The sequence below is a fragment of the Bubalus kerabau genome, chromosome 11 (assembly GCF_029407905.1).
Source record: "Bubalus kerabau isolate K-KA32 ecotype Philippines breed swamp buffalo chromosome 11, PCC_UOA_SB_1v2, whole genome shotgun sequence".
NCBI classification, from domain to species: domain Eukaryota; kingdom Metazoa; phylum Chordata; class Mammalia; order Artiodactyla; family Bovidae; genus Bubalus; species Bubalus kerabau.
In genome coordinates, this window is record NC_073634.1 from 18080450 (window position 1) to 18096600 (window position 16151).

General features: G+C 34.0%; 1 protein-coding gene across 8 annotated transcripts in view; it reads left to right on the plus strand.

The window, feature by feature from the left end:
* BIRC6 (baculoviral IAP repeat containing 6) overlaps window positions 1-16151 on the plus strand; it is a 212807-nt gene that overhangs the window by 69955 nt on the left and 126701 nt on the right. For all 8 annotated transcript variants that reach the window (XR_008700176.1, XM_055539753.1, XM_055539755.1 and 5 more), the window contains 9 exons: window positions 108-239; window positions 2528-2706; window positions 3775-3908; window positions 4310-4471; window positions 4562-4693; window positions 5363-5460; window positions 7092-7239; window positions 8239-8372; window positions 12590-12736. Coding sequence is in view for 7 of the 8 variants with exons in the window: in XM_055539753.1 (XP_055395728.1) it covers window positions 108-239; window positions 2528-2706; window positions 3775-3908; window positions 4310-4471; window positions 4562-4693; window positions 5363-5460; window positions 7092-7239; window positions 8239-8372; window positions 12590-12736 (1266 nt within the window). In the remaining variant the exon portion in view is untranslated. The remainder of the gene's footprint in view (window positions 1-107; window positions 240-2527; window positions 2707-3774; window positions 3909-4309; window positions 4472-4561; window positions 4694-5362; window positions 5461-7091; window positions 7240-8238; window positions 8373-12589; window positions 12737-16151) is intronic.

The window sequence follows — 16151 nt, forward strand, 5'->3', positions numbered from 1 at the left end:
TTTTGTGTGGTGCTGTTATATGTAAATGGGATGGATATTTGCTTATTAAATATTACATTTTAAATTACACACTAATTTAAAAGAAAAATGTGTATTTTTCTCTTTAGGTCTTAGATTATGTCCATTTTTAGAAGATCATAAAGAAGACATTCTCTGTGGGCCAGTATGGCTTGCTAGTGGCCTTGATCTGTCGGGGCATGCTGGGATGTTGACGTTAACAAGTCCCAAACTTGTTAAAGGTGAAGTAACATGTTTTACAAAAGCAGAATAAATAGTCCCACAGTTGTAAAAGTAGATTTTTTAAAAAATGATTTTTCCTGATTTCAGAAAAATAAGATACTGTTTTTGGGGGGACTTTTCTTGAATGATTCCATCAGTTTCATGGTAGCTGAAGTAATTTCCTACCATAAGTGACTATTGTAATGTGAAACTTAAGATCCTACGTTCTGTGTCCTGAGGGTCTCAGTGCTTTTTGGAAAAGCACAAAGAAGATGAATGTAGTATGATTTAGCATGTTATACAGAATTCTTCCAAATAACCAATCATTATGTTCTGGGATGTTTGCCTTTTCCATCAATTTAGTCCTGTGTTTTCAGGGTGTTTGTTGTATATTGTTATAATATTTTCTCTTAAGGGTTTTTTATAGAGGAGTTTTGAAAGTATTAGATGTAATGATGTGTCTTAAACACAAGTTACAATGTATATTTTATATCTTATGTCTGTAAGATATTAGATGTTGCAGTAGTAAGACATTTATGTCACCTTTATATCTCACGGGTGAATTAAAAAATCCAAGTGAGACACCTCGATCATTAAAGTAAACTTGGAGGTGAGAAGGCTGTGGAGATCCTTCTGTAAACCAGGAAAATATCAGACCACCTAAATAACAACTGTTTTAATTTGTATGCATTCCCTTTATAATGTTTGTCCCCATTCACACACTTCCCTTTAGTTACAGACACAGTATGTACACAAGCTTGATTGTACTCCCTTGACTACATCTTTTTCATTCATTAAGTTTATGACACCCTGTGATTTGTTAGGTTACATACTAGGTTATAGTGGTGAGCAAAACTGTATAATAACTGTATAATAACATCTATGGAAGTTAAGTTGCTGCTGCTAAGTCGCTTCAGTCGTGTCCGACTCTGTGCGACCCCAGAGACGGCAGCCCACCAGGCTCCCCCGTCCCTGGGATTCTCCAGGCAAGATCACTGGAGTGGGTTGCCAACTTGAATTGCTGGAATTGTAAGTTAGTTGTGTTAAATGAGAATGTGAAACTTAAAATCTTACATGAAAATTAAAATGTTGGCTTTGACAAAATTGTATGTGTGTGTGTGTTAGTTGCTCAGTCGCATCCGACTCTTTGCAACCCCATGGACTGCAGCCCACCGGGCTCCTCTGTCCATGAGATTGACAAAATTGGGGATAGATTATATAATGTGTATTTCAAAAGTCTCAATAATGTAAAAGTGTTAGTTTTCCTAGAATTTAGTAGAAGTGACTATTCTTCTCTTCAAATTCCTAGAACTTTGAACTGGAGAAAATGATTGCTAAATTATTGTGTATATGTAAAAGGATGATGTGGGCCAAAGATATGTAGAAAAAGAAAACTGAAAAGGAGGGTCTTAAGACATTTTAGAACCTAGACTAGTGCGGCAGTAAGAAGAATACAACAGTGCATGCCAGCTCAGTAGTCAGGCAGCTCAGCGGCGAACAGCAGCAGTAGCCTTTGTAATCACAGGAGGATTTCATGCCTGCTTAGGCAGCAGCTTATGGGTTGCTCATGGGTATGTTAGTTTGAAGGTATTTTGTCAATTAATTTTATATATAGATTGTATGTTATGATTTCAACTTAGTTAAAATATATAAAACATAAACCAGTGATAATAACTAATATTTATTGAGTGCTTCCTTTTGCCATGCAGTTATAAGTGTTTTAATTACCTTTGAGGTAGGTACTATTATTTTTACTCACTTTTGAAGAAACTGGACCATGGAGAGTTTAATTTGTCACATGGCTAATAAAATGGCAGAACCATTATCAGACCCAGATAGTGGCTCCAAAGCCTGTGCTTTTTAAAGTGTGTAATACTTTAATGCTATGTATGTATGCATGCACATGTGTATGTGTGTGCTTACATGCATAAAAGCCTGGATGGATACACATGATGATACATCGTTATTTTGGGCAGTGCTTCAGTGACAGACAGTGTTTTCTGTTTCTTCTATAGTTCACAGAATTTCTGTGGTTGAAATGAATAACTTCTTTGGGATAAAACATGCCAGGTGTCAAAACTTTCTATATTATGCTGTTCATACAACTGCTGTGCTTTTTGTTCGTTTGCTGCCAATGTGTATAAAGGTTATTTAGCCATATTATATGCAAGCAGTATAATTTGAAAATTCTGGCCAAGTGTATTTTTCTTTCTGTGGAGTTAATTATTTAGCTTACTCTATGAAGACAAAAAGCAATTTTGCTTTTTGGTGATTGAATAATTTATCCCATTCTGCACCACTCCTCTAGGTATGGCAGGAGGAAAATATCGTTCATTTTTGATCCATGTCAAGGCAGTGAATGAAAGAGGAACAGATGAGATCTGTAATGGTGGTATACGTCCTGTAGTAAGACTTCCATCCCTAAAACACCAGAGTAACAAGGGATATTCACTTGCTTCACTCTTGGCAAAAGTTGCAGCAGGCAAGGTATGAAACATTATCATTTTAAACTGTAACATGCTGGTTTTATTTATTTACTTATTTTTTAATTGAAGGATAATTGCTTTACAGAATTTTATAAACTGTTACTTGCTGTTTTAAACATTATAGTTGAGATTTGATACACTCTTGGAAGTAGCATACCCCATAATTGATTTTTTTTTTTAATAGATAACTTGGTTTGTTTATAGCTTTTCTCTGCAGCAATTTAAAAAAATATAATGAAGGAGAAAATATTTACATTAACTTTAAGCTTTCTTTTATAAAGTATATTCATTATGGAGTGATTGCTAGCAGGCACTTGCCTTAATAATTATTTTGGACCATAATGCTCATTTCCTTGTGTGTAAGAATTTGTTTCTGTGCCCTTTACTGGTAACACACCACTTATTTTTTTTTTTTTTTAAACATTTGGGAGGCTGCAGGAAGAGAAGTAAGTTGAGAATTGATTTCAGAGATATATCATAATTTTCATGTTCATTTTCTACAACTAGCTGTATATCATGCAGTTTCTTTGTACTTGTTTAATCTTGGACTTTCCTGAGCACTAGAGATTTTGTTTCTCTATCATCATTATCCATAAGCAACAGTAGAAATATCAGTAACACCAGCCATCTTATATTTATATAGGTCTTCCAATTTTTCAAGAACTTCTGTGTACTTTATCTGATTTAAGCCCCAAAATAACTCTGAGGTAGGCAGAGCAGGTGCTGTTACCTCCATTTTTTCATATTTTAAGTGAGGGAATGTTAGACACTGGGGAGCTGACATAGCTCATAGACCAGTAGCAGGGACTGAGACTCAAGACTTTGGCTTGATAATCTTTATTCACTGGGCTATTACCTTTAAGCAGTGACTATGTCTCTTATACTGTTACAATTTTATAACAATGGAGTAAATTAGTCATTTACTGAATATGAGGGTAAAAGCTATCATTTTAGTTTGAGTTATGTTTTGGTAGTCATAGTTCAGTTATATTCTTTTATTTATAAACTTTAATGGTAAATAACTTTTTGTTTCATTTGTTCATTCAATTACTTATTTTTGTATGTTCAGGAAAAATCCTCTAATGTTAAAAATGAAAATACAAGTGGCACCCGTAAATCTGAAAACCTCCGGGGCTGTGACTTGCTTCAAGAAGTCTCAGTTACCATCCGAAGATTTAAGAAAACTTCAGTTTCTAAGGAAAGGTAACCTTATTTTCTTCTACTGTTCTTAAGTAATAGGAGTACAAAGGAAGACTTTGCAGTAAATATATCAATATCCACAAAATTTTAAAATCCTAACTTTTACTTGAAAATTTTTATTTGCTTTTCATTTCTCTTAAGCGCTTATGTCATCGATGGTATATATTGTCTTTTCACTTCATTGGTTCATCCTTGGTGTTCATGTAGTGCTAGGTAATTTTCAAAAGTTCTTTTTTTTTTTAATTGTAATATTCATGATTCTAAATGAAATATTTGATGTCCAACCAGGTTGAAATAGCTTTATTTTTCTCTCTTGATTATTAATGTATTTATGTATATGTGTGTGTATATGTGTATATATATCCATCTGTATATATATATATTTTTTCTTTTTTTTTTGGTAGAGTGCAGCGATGTGCCATGCTGCAGTTTTCAGAATTTCATGAGAAGCTTCTCAACACTTTGTGTAGAAAAGCAGATGATGGCCAAATCACAGAACATGCCCAGAGTCTTGTGTTAGATATTCTTTGTTGGTTAGCTGGAGTACATTCAAATGGACCTGGAAGGTTAATAAAATTTTATTTACCACAGATTGCCCTTTGGATGTTATGATTGGAAGTTCAGCATGAGCCTAAATGCCTGCTATTGTTTTGCAGCTCAAAGGAAGGAAATGAAAGCCTGCTTTCAAAAACACGAAAATGTCTTTCAGACATTGTACGTGTTTGTTTCTTTGAGGCAGGACGAAGCATAGCCCACAAGTGTGCTCGATTTCTAGCCTTGTGCATCAGGTTGGTGATTTTAAGTCGAAGATATACTTTGTAGGTGCTCCTGTAGTTTGGCAGGTGATACCTTGTGTCTAGGGTCATTTGGTTCTTGTTGAATATATGTATAACGTAAGTGGATTTTTGAGGATTATTGAGATCCTAGGGAAAAAAATTTGGGGTGTTGTGGGCAAAATGTCACGTTAAATCTAGTAGTAAAAGAATTCAGCTGGGCTTCTCTGCTTATTAGAAGATTTGGGGGAGTTTGGTGAGGGGAGCTCTTCCCTCACTTTCACTCCCACTGTCCCTAATTGTCTTTGGATTCTTCACCTGAAGCCTTTATTACCAGTTATGTCAGTTTGCCCAGACTTATTTGTAGCATTGTGCAGATCACTTTCTCTAAACCCTGAAACTATCTAGGAAATGTTTAAAATTAATAGTCTGTATTCACTGTACCAGCTTTTTAACTCTTTTGGGTTTAAAAAAAAAAAAAAGAGTGGTTTATTGCATAAGAAAACAGTTATAAAGACCCTTAGTATAGTCAGCCTCTACTGTCTTTCTGCATGTTTACAGGGCTTTGAGGCAGGTTTTTTCAGTCTGTATGAACACATTTAAAGATTAAGAGTAATACACCATGTTTAGAATTAATTACCTTGAGTAATGTATTTAAAATTTTTCTTTTGAAATTTTTTTCAGTAATGGCAAGTGTGACCCATGTCAACCTGGATTTGGATCTGTTCTGTTGAAGGCCTTACTTGATAATATGTCGTTTTTACCCGCAGCAGCAACTGGTGGTATGTGAAACTTGTTCAGTCATAAATAACTCTAACTTTAGGAATTATCTCACAGTATGTTTAAGATTGTTTAGTAACTTTTGTTTTTTCTCAATTAGTCTTCTTTTTCTCTGTAGCCTGTCTGTTTTTTAAGGGGTTTTAAATAGTGATTGGATAGGCAGTACTCTTTTTGATACTGTTTTTAGGAAAAAGTTAGTGGGAGATTTAAGTAAATAATCAGGTCATCTCAATTCATACATTTTGTGGAGTTCCTTAAAATAATTGAGTTGTTTGGTTGTTTAGTGATGGTAGATCAGGTGTTACAAACTAAAACATCTGTAAGTACCAGAGAGATGTCATAAATTAGTTAAATGGTCCATACACATATTGTGTATGAATGGTAGGGTCTGTGGCAAATTGGAATTTTCTGAAAGGGACCAGTGAGTTTTTTTTTTTTTACAGCACCTAAAAACTCTGGAAATGCCATTCAAGAATGAATGTAGTTATCAGGTAGGAATTTACTATGAAGGGCTACTGCTTTGCCCTTTACCTAGTGTTATTATTTATTTATTTATTTTTTTGGAAGACATTCCTCACAGTCTTTTATTTCATAAATAACCAATCCATTCAAAAAGTTATCTCATATTCCACAAGAATTTGACGTTTGTGGTGTACCAGAAAAAAAGCTTGCTTAAAGTTAGTTGATAAATGGTTGTTGCTGCCGCTCATTTGGGTCCCCATGGTCACTTTGTGACCCCACGGACTCTAGCCTGCCAGGCTCCTCTGTCCATGGCATTTTCCAGGCAAGAATACTGGGGTGGGTTGCCATTTCCTACTCCAGGGGATCTTCCCAGCTGAGAAATTGAACCCGCGTCTCTTGTGTCTCGTGCATTGGCAGGTGAATACTTTACCGCTGTGCCACCTGGGAAGCCTGATAGATGGTTATTTTATCCGTATCTTAATTTAGACAAAGAATCCCTTTATATTTACCTTGAACATATATTGACTAAAACTATAAACTCTTGTTACATAGAGTAGAATGTTTTGGACTTCATTGCTCACTGTGATAGTTTCTGGTGTTTAAAACAGTTTCTTGAAGATACCATTAGAGGTTGGGTGCTTAAATTACGGGGTGTACTTAGTACTCAGATATCTCAAGTTTTATAAAAGAGTTAAAATACATCATCGTGAACACCTTTTAAGATCACCTTTGGTCTATATCTAATTGGCAATATAGAATGACTACACTTCATTCACTTGCTAAAGTATGTTATTTGTAGTTCATTGCCATCTATTGTTTTTGAAATTTTTAGCACAGAGAAAGAGTATTTTAGGAAAGATTGTTTGAAGGGTCTGACATGTCCACTTTTCTGGCTATTCTAAAATGTCCCTTAGAATCATCTCACTTTGTTGAAAACCTAAATGACTAGGTTGACTTTGTACACTTCTCAAAAATATAATGCGATTCTTTGTCAGCATCCTCTTAGAGTCCTCCAGGGAGTTAGTCCTTCTTTGTAATTTGCCCTTACAGATTTTCTTTCCAGAAAATCGTTCTAGGAAAAGAGGACAGACTCATAAATGTGAAATCTGAAGTTTTCTTTGTGAAGGAGAAATGAGGAAAAGAAATCTTGATTTGTTGTTGTTGCTTTCAGGTTCTGTCTATTGGTATTTTGTCTTGCTGAATTATGTTAAAGACGACGATCTGGCTGGGTGCAGCACTGCCTGTGCCTCTCTGCTTACTGCTGTGTCCAGGCAGTTACAGGACAGGTTAACACCAATGGAGGCTTTGCTTCAGACAAGGTATTTAACTTTTGAAATGACTAATGATGGGCCTTTCTGGATATGGTACTACCTTTGCACAGAATTGTTATGATATATATTTGCTTAAGGTTTTCTTTCCCTCTATTTTCTCTGAGACTAATTCCCTTTAACAACTTTGGAAGTCCTGGAGATGATAGTTGGAAGGCTAACTATATTAAAATTCTTTATAAGTGGTGTTTCTTGCTAGTGGGAAAAAACACTTAAGGTACTTTGATTCTTCGTTGTTAAAACTTTGTAAGGTGAAATTGTGTAAATCATGTATTGCCCTTAACTAGTATTCTTTATGTGCCATTTGATTTTCTAAAACTTAAACATAATGAAATAAGAAATATCTAAAGGTTAGATTTGAGTTATTTTGAAGTAGTGTGTTCTATTATTTAAAGCAGTCACTTTTATAATCATCTTTATTGATTAGAAATCTTGATTTTGATGAAATGTTACTGAAAACTTTATATCTTCTGCTGAGTCAATGTCATGATTCAGGCAAGGGAAGGGTGCTTGAAAGCCTCTTTTTTTGATTCAGTCTACTGATGAAGGTTCAGTCTTGGTTCATTAGTTACCAGCTTAATTGAAATCACATTTATTGAGTCTCTGAACTATATGTTTTGGAGCATAGGTTTGCAGGGAACACAGTTCAGTGAATTTGAGTTAAATGTGGTTAGTGTCTCCTTCTGCCCTGTGTAAAAACTGCTTTTGAAGTGAAGTTGCTCAGTCGTGTCTGACTCTTTCCGACCCCATGGACTGTAGCCTACCAGGCTCCTCCCTCCATGGAATTTTCCGGGCAGGAATACTGGAGTGGCTTGCCATTTCCTTCTCCAGGAGGTCTTCCTGACCCAGGGACTGAACCCGGGTCTCCTGCATTGTAGGCAGACGCTCTACCGTCTGAGCCACCAGGGAAGTCCTAAAGCTACGTAAATAGATAATTTATTAATTAGATGACTGACAGGAAAATCGCTAGGACCTTGTTTTATCTTTCAGATACGGATTGTATAGTTCACCATTTGATCCAGTCCTCTTTGATTTGGAGATGAGTGGCTCTTCTTGTAAAAATGTGTACAACAGCAGCATTGGTGTCCAGTCTGATGAAATTGATTTGTCAGATGTCCTTTCAGGTAGTAAAATGTTTGATTAAAGGAATTTCTGAATTTTTTATCTTGGGTTTAAGATACCATCGATTTTTAATAGATTGTAGTTATTCCATTCTGTCTTTGGGAACTAAAAGTTTCTGGAACTTAACTTTTGTGTCTGTGAATGATTAAACTATTTGCTTTGTTTCTCAACTCTCCCATCAAAAAATATTGATGTTCTTTTTCACAGGGTTGCAAACTTGGGTTTTTTGGTTTTTTTGTGTGTGTGTGTGTTTCATTACGTTAGTATGACTTTAATGTTAATAGACTAAAATTTGCTTATTTGCTGTAGTCTTTCCAATTTTATTTGGTGTGCCTTTGCTGTCTATAAAATCAAAGAACATACTATTTCATATTAAAGAAAATAAAATTAATATATGCTTTTTTAGTAAGCAAAGATGCAGAAAGAAAAAATAATTTTCTGCATTTTCTATCATACTGTTCTGAGGTAAACTTGGTACACAGTGTTACATGTATTCTTGGATGCACATCTAAAGAATATGCGTTTAGGACTGAATATATAACACTATTTGTATAATCTCTTCAGATGCTAAAATTTGGTGTTTTTCTGTTATTGTTAGAACAATGATCACTTTATTTTTTGTTTTCTTCCATCTTACTGAACTTATTACAAGTGTTACTAGTAAACCAAAATGTTAAAAAATTTACTTGTAAACATGATAATTACCATGTTAAATATAAGTAAGTTGGGGGGTTAGTCTCAGTTTTGTTTAAATTTAGTTATGAATTGTGAAAAAAGCAAAAGAGAAAAATAAAATACAGAAATAAAATGCAAAATATCTCAACTTTAACCTCTCTATTCTCTTAGGTTACCATTGTTAACAGAATGTTTAGCTATTTAGACTTGTTTGCTACATGTGTTTATGAGCATTTTTAATGAAAGAGATTATATTATACATCTGGTCTTCTTGCTTTTTAATGAATTATTCTGTTTGATGACTTAGGCTCTGATTACCTCATGCCAGTGTGTGTCTAAGTGACATGTCAAATTATGAGTAGACCTCAGAGGAGGGGTTAGAATTAGACCTATAGATGCTTCCTGTACACTTTAGGATAGAATGAAATTTGTTACAGAGAAACTGTAAAGAGAAGACCATAAAGCTCAGGCCAAGCCAGGGGGTTGGTTAAATACACAAGAGCAGCCATATTCATTGTAAAATGACTATTCATCTCCATATGAATGTCTCAGTTTTTTATTCTTCACCATCAGACCTTCTGCAGCATTTCCTTTTTCAGTTAATGGCATCTGTGGCACAAAACAGAAATGTGAACTGTATCCTCTCTCTCTCATCCTCCACATCGGGGCTACCATCTGATCCTATCTATTTTTCCACCAACCTGTATTTACAATTTGCCCATTCTCTTACCTCTCACAATCACAAGATTATTGTCCAGGTCACAGTCGTCTTGAACCTGGACTAAAAAATAACTTTCAAATGGTTATTCTGCATCTGTTCTTGGCTCAAACTTCTGTTCATACTTTACAGTGCAATGATTGCAGTCATTTTTTAATGTAAACCTGATCTGATTACTCTTTCTTCTTAAGATATTTTTCATGTCTTCCCAAGATTGTACCATCCAAAGTCTGTAATATAGCATAGATGATCTAGTATGATCTGACTTTTTCCCTTCCCCTGTTAGTTTTCTTTTTGTGGTCCTGTGATTCTCAAAGTGTTGTCCATAGGCTCTTTCAGGGTCCCTGAATCCTTTCAGGGAGTCCGTGGATCTACTGTTTTCCTATCTGCCCTTTTCACTGCATAGACTTTTGTACTGATTGTTTGAAAGCACGATGATCTTCCCCATACACTTAAGAGTCAGAAGCATGATGGTTTTACTTAGAAATATCTTTGATGAAATAGTTAAAATCACTAATTTTATTCAGTTTTGAACTCAGGAGTACACATCTTTTAAATATTCTGTTTTGAAATGGGAAGTGTGCATGAAACACTTCTGCTGCATACTGAAGAACCATGGTTGTTTCAAGAAAATGAACTTGTGTAGTTGTTACAGCTATAAACTTTTGTTGCTTATTTCATGGCATGCCATTTTTATTTGCAAGAATGAGAAACAAAATGTGTTCATTCAGATTGGATTATTTGGCAGGTATTTTCTCAAAAATGAATTTAAAAAGCGTGTCAGTATCCATCCAGTTGATAGTTATTTGTTGTCAATGTTAGAAGTAGAACTTTTAAGCAAAGATTAGAATTTTGGAAAACTTTTGTCCTCCAAAGAGAGCTTGACAGCTTCTCAATACATAATGACTTTTCTGATGGGCTATGCTATTAGTTAGTATCATTTTCTGATATTATATAAGGAAGTGTATTAACTTTTAGAAGATCTGTATATAGTAATGAACCAGTATTTTCCAAATGATTGATGCGTGGTGAGTCATCATCATACTTGGACAGAAGATTCCTTAAAAGAATAAGGTAGACCAACTAATCTTACTGTAGCAGAGTTTGAGAAGGTCTTTTTCAAGATTTCAGATACTATATTGCAATTAATCCTAAACTGGCACTTTTCAAATTTTTGAATATTTAATACTTTATTAAAATATTCCTTTCTTTTCTAACTACATATATTCTTTGTCAAGTTTTTTTTTCATATATTTCTGCCAAAGCATCATACTGTCGTAGATTGGATCCAGATAGGCAAATCCAGCTTCCTTTGATAAGCCACATATTAAAGAGATTTGCAAAAATGTAAGACTTTGCTACCCTTCTCATTTAAGTTATTTTTGTTTTAGAAGACAGTGATTTTTTTCATCAAAAATGAAAGATTTTATATCTAATCATTATTTATTACTATTATGTGAATTAATGTTTAATATATTCTCTTCTTAAAATCTCTACTTTTATAAATCTATATATACAAACAATATAAAGGAAAGCTCAATTTTTGAGTTCTTTTAATTATTTTAAAGATGTGTAGAGAGATTTTAGGATCGAGAAATGTTCCAGTAGGCACATTTTTCTTTCATTTCCTCTAAAGTGCCATGGTCCTTTTCTACTGAAGAGATTTTACTCGTGTCATTTCTTCTGCCTGGGTTCCTCTGCCTCATTGGAGTAGATCTGTAAAAATCTTTTATTCTTCACATGAATCTCTTCACCTCATCATGGAAGTATTTTATTGCCTATTCACTTAGATTGATTTCCCCTTGACTTATTTGTCCTGTGAACTTCTCCTAAGTAAAGTACAGCACTTTTTTTTTTTAAGGTTCAGTTGCATAATTATTTTTTCATATCTGGTAACTTTGAATAGAATATGCATTTCATGAAAACTGGGACCTGTCATTTTTCTCTTGTATCTGCAATGTCTTCTACTGAATAAGTGCTCAGTAAATTGTTATTACTGTTTTTTAATACATGTATCAGGTCCTGGGCTGGGCACAAATGGATGTTGGAGAATAAGGTTTTGATAGTTTAGTCTTGGCGTTTAATTTATTCCTTCAGGTTTTTTTCTGTGTCTCCATTCTTTCCATCTTCTCCTTCTGTTTTACTTTGTCTGATAAAGAATTCTATTTAAAAGTATTGCTCTGATTTTAGAAAATTTGACAAGTACTAAATGACACTTTTCCTCCCCTGGTACCATATACACTCTTAATTCTTTTGTGTTCTTCCATCCAGTCTTCTGTCATTTTATGGTTTGCATAGATGTGACCATTTGATTTTTTTTCTTACTGCTACATGTGCTAACTTATTTTTATGATTATAAAGCAGTATATCTCATTCTAGAATATAATCTTGCTAATATCTTAAGAGTATTTTTTTAGTTTTAATTTAGTGTCATTTATATACTTGATATCATAGGATATATTCTGATTATTTTGCATTAAATCTAAGTAGCTCTCTTATTTTTTCCTCATTTAAAATATTTATTTTTCTTTTGTTTTCTGTTCCTCGTTTAAAATCTAAATCACTTGTTCTAGTTTCTTGTTAATGTGTATGCCTCTGGTTTGTGGTTGCTTCTGTACAACTCTGCTTCTGTAGTACAGAGACTAGTAGTACCTCCTGTTTGTGAGTTTTCTTAATACCATGTCCATTGTTGAAGCCCTGTGTAAGGTTTGTGCATTTATACATCTTTGTAGTTAAAATTGAAGTGGTGGCTATAATTCTCACTATGACTGTTGCCTTGTTAAGATTAATTCACCCTTTATCAAACTTGTCTCTCCTTTGTATTAGGAAATGGAAAGGTTAGTAGTGGCACCGCTGCTGAAGGTAGTTTCACATCTCTCACTGGACTTCTAGAAGTTGAGCCTCTGCACTTTTCTTGTGTGTCAACTAGTGATGGAACAAGAATAGAGAGGGATGATGCAAGTACGTTTACTGGTATGTACCTTCTCTTATACACAGTTTTTATTACATATTTTATGTTGCAATAAAGTGATATATAAGTGTTTACATATCCGTTTATATTACCTGTAAAACGCCTTTACTGTTGTGTGAAGTAGAAACTTATTGGTTGGAGGGAGATTGTGAGGAAAAATCATAAGTAGTTTCAGATCTTTTCTAAGTCTATTCATGGGTTGTTTCCCCTACCTTCTAGAACCCTATGTTAAATCTTTTTGCTTTTATGTGTGTGGAATTTTAGAAACATTTCAATTTGGAAAATATCACACATGATAAAAGTAAAGGGAAGAGTACAATAAACTTTTTCTTTCATTATCCATCTGAAGTAGTCATCAACTGTCGGCCAGGCTTGTGTGCAGTGTTCACATCATGCTGTTATTTCTTGCACTTAAAGTTAAAAGTATATTTGTTAGTGTCTTTGAGAAGTTTGAGATGAGTGAAGAGGGAAAACTATTTTTTCACCTAGTTTAAAACAACTTTGGATACATGAACCTGTTATTTGTGTGTTTGAATCTATGGTGGTGGTGATGCTTTAAATGAATGATTGATGACAACTTGTTTATTTTGTACATCTTTTTTCCTTTTTTTTTTTCTTTATGTTGTAAGATATGTGTTTATTCACACGTAGTTCTGTCTGGGCACAAATAATTGAAGTTTTTGTAATTAAAATATTGGAATATGTTTTATATTTGTATTATAGTCACAGATGTGTTTTTGAATATGGTCTTGAATGAATTCTACTGTTTGTGTTTTTTTTGTGAGTGTCTTTGTTTCTTCAGAAAGTAAAAATAGTTGCTTGAGAAGTCATGAAAGTCATGAAAAATTTAATCTTGCACTTGGGTCCAGAATGGCAGCATGTTTTAAAGGGAGCTTAACAGTTGTTTGAGTGCCTTTTTATTCAGAATCATATTTCTTGCAATTGTGGAAGTAACCACTAAGTGAAATTCATGACTTATCTAGCTGAGTGTTTTCATTTTAAAATAAAATTTTATATTTCTTTTACGTGGAGATGCCAGAAGGGTCATTATCTACTTACGTTTGTTTTCTTGGACTATTACAGTCATTTTATAGAAACTTACACATTTAGTGTGGTATGGAAACATGCCATAACAAGAAAATAAACTTCCAGAAAATTATTTAGTTTTGTTTTATTTATTGATTTATTGATTGATTGGCTGCAGAATCTTAGTTCCCAGACCAGGGATCAAACCCATGCCCTCCACAGTGTAAGCACAGAATCTTGACCATAGGACCACCAGGGAGTCTGAGAACTCTTTAGTTTTTTAAATCAGGCTTTTTTCTTTGAAACTGTCATGAAATTAATTTTTTTATTTTAAGAAAATTGATGTATTTGGATAAGTAATATTTTCAGATAATATTTTAAAACAGAATATTTAAAATATTCAGTAATATTTTAAAACAAAAGATGTGATTTGAAAAAATTATTCCTTCACATTCCTACCCATTTCTTTTGCAAAACAAATAATAGGACCAGTTTCTTGTGGTTCCAAAAGTAGTCTAGGCTTTTATAAGAATTCAACTTTGTATTGCACTCAGATCAAAACTGTTGCCAGCAGAGGGATTTTATTAAATTTTAAGACAAAGTCCTGAGTTGTGATCATAAGGTGCTAGAAGATGAGTGTAGTCTTTCAACTTCTGTCTCCTTTTATTTTGAAACATGTTAATTGTGAAATATAATACTCATACAGAAAAGTGCAGTAAACAATTTTATGCTGCTGCTAAGCTGCTAAGTCGCTTCAGTCGTGTCCGACTCTGTATGACTCCATAGACGGCAGCCCAACAGGCTCCCGCATCCCTGGGATTCTCCAGGCAAGAACACTGGAGTGGGTTGCCATTTCCTTCTCCAATGTGTGAAAGTGAAAAGTGAAAGTGAAGTCGCTCAGTCGTGTCCGACTCTTTGCGACCCCATGGACTGCAGCCGACCAGGCTCCTCCATCCATGGGATTTTCCAGGCAAGAGTACTGGAGTGGGGTGCCATCACCTTCTCCGAACAATCGTATAGGGAAGCAATTTATCACAACACAAACTGCCCGTATGACTACCAGGTCAAGAAACAACATTTCTAGTACTCTGTAAACAGATTTCTTTATGCCCACTTCAATTTATTTTTCCCTCACTCTTTAAAGAAGGTAAACATTGTCCTAACTTTTTTAGAGTAATCATTTCTAGCTTTTTATTTGTTTTTTGTATAACCTCTTAGCTCAGCTTCCTTGGTGGCTCAGACAGTAAAGAATCTGCCTTGCCGTGCTGGAGACCTGGGTTCGATCCCTGAGTCAGGAAGATACCCTGGAGAAGGGAATGACAGCCCACTCCAGTGTTCTTGTCTGAGAAATCCCATGTTCTGAAGAGCCTGGTTGGTTGCAGAGTGGGACACAACTGAGCAACTAACTTTCATAACTTCTTAGCTACATGTTCCTAAACACTGGTTGAGTAAGGTCTGTGTGGTATAGAATTGCATTTATGTATATTTTGGTCAGCCGTTGAAATTCCATGTTATGATTGTTAAATTCACCCGTAATGTTTAGTCTGTGCTTGGTGAAGTGTACTCTCTGTATATCCACTTGGATATACAGTTTGCTAATTGTGTTCTTCAGATTATCTCTTTATTGATTATTTTATGTTTCTTTTTTTTTTTGGAGTTAATAAGATCAGCATGTTAATTTCTTGTCATTATACTTTTTGGATTTGTCTGTTTTTGGTTTCAGCAGTTTTTCTTTTATGCATTTTGAAGCTGCCATACAAATTTAGAATGGTTGTATCTTTCTTATGAATTGAATCTTTTATTGTTAGGTATTATCTCTCTGTAGCATTGATTTTCCTAAAATTACTTCTTTTGATATTTCTCTACTGGTCATCAGCTTTCTTTAGGTTACTATTTGTATGGTATATATTTTTACTTTTACTTTTCAGAATCTCTTTATTTTAGATACGCCTTTTATAAGCAGAATGTACTTAACCTTTTTTGTCCCATTCTTTCAATTAGAGTATTTAGCTTATTTACATTTAATATAATTACTAATATATTTGTATTCAAATCTGCCATGTATTTTATGTATTCTTTTAGATTTCTCATCTTGCCTATTAGATGTTTCTTTTTTTCCCTGTTTCCATTTTATTGGTGATTCTATTTTTACTGAGCTATTTTTCTTCTTTTTATTATTTTTAGCAGTTATCCCAGAGAGCATAATATACATGTATCCTTGATATCCAGAAATCCAGTTACTTTTTTTCCCAAATGGTGCAAATATGTTGAACATTATTTAATCACTTTTCTGAGTTATATGGCAATATGACTTCATACCTTAATTTTATATTATTTTAATTCTCATGGTTATTGTTATAATTTTTGTGTTCAGTATTCATTTGGATTTAT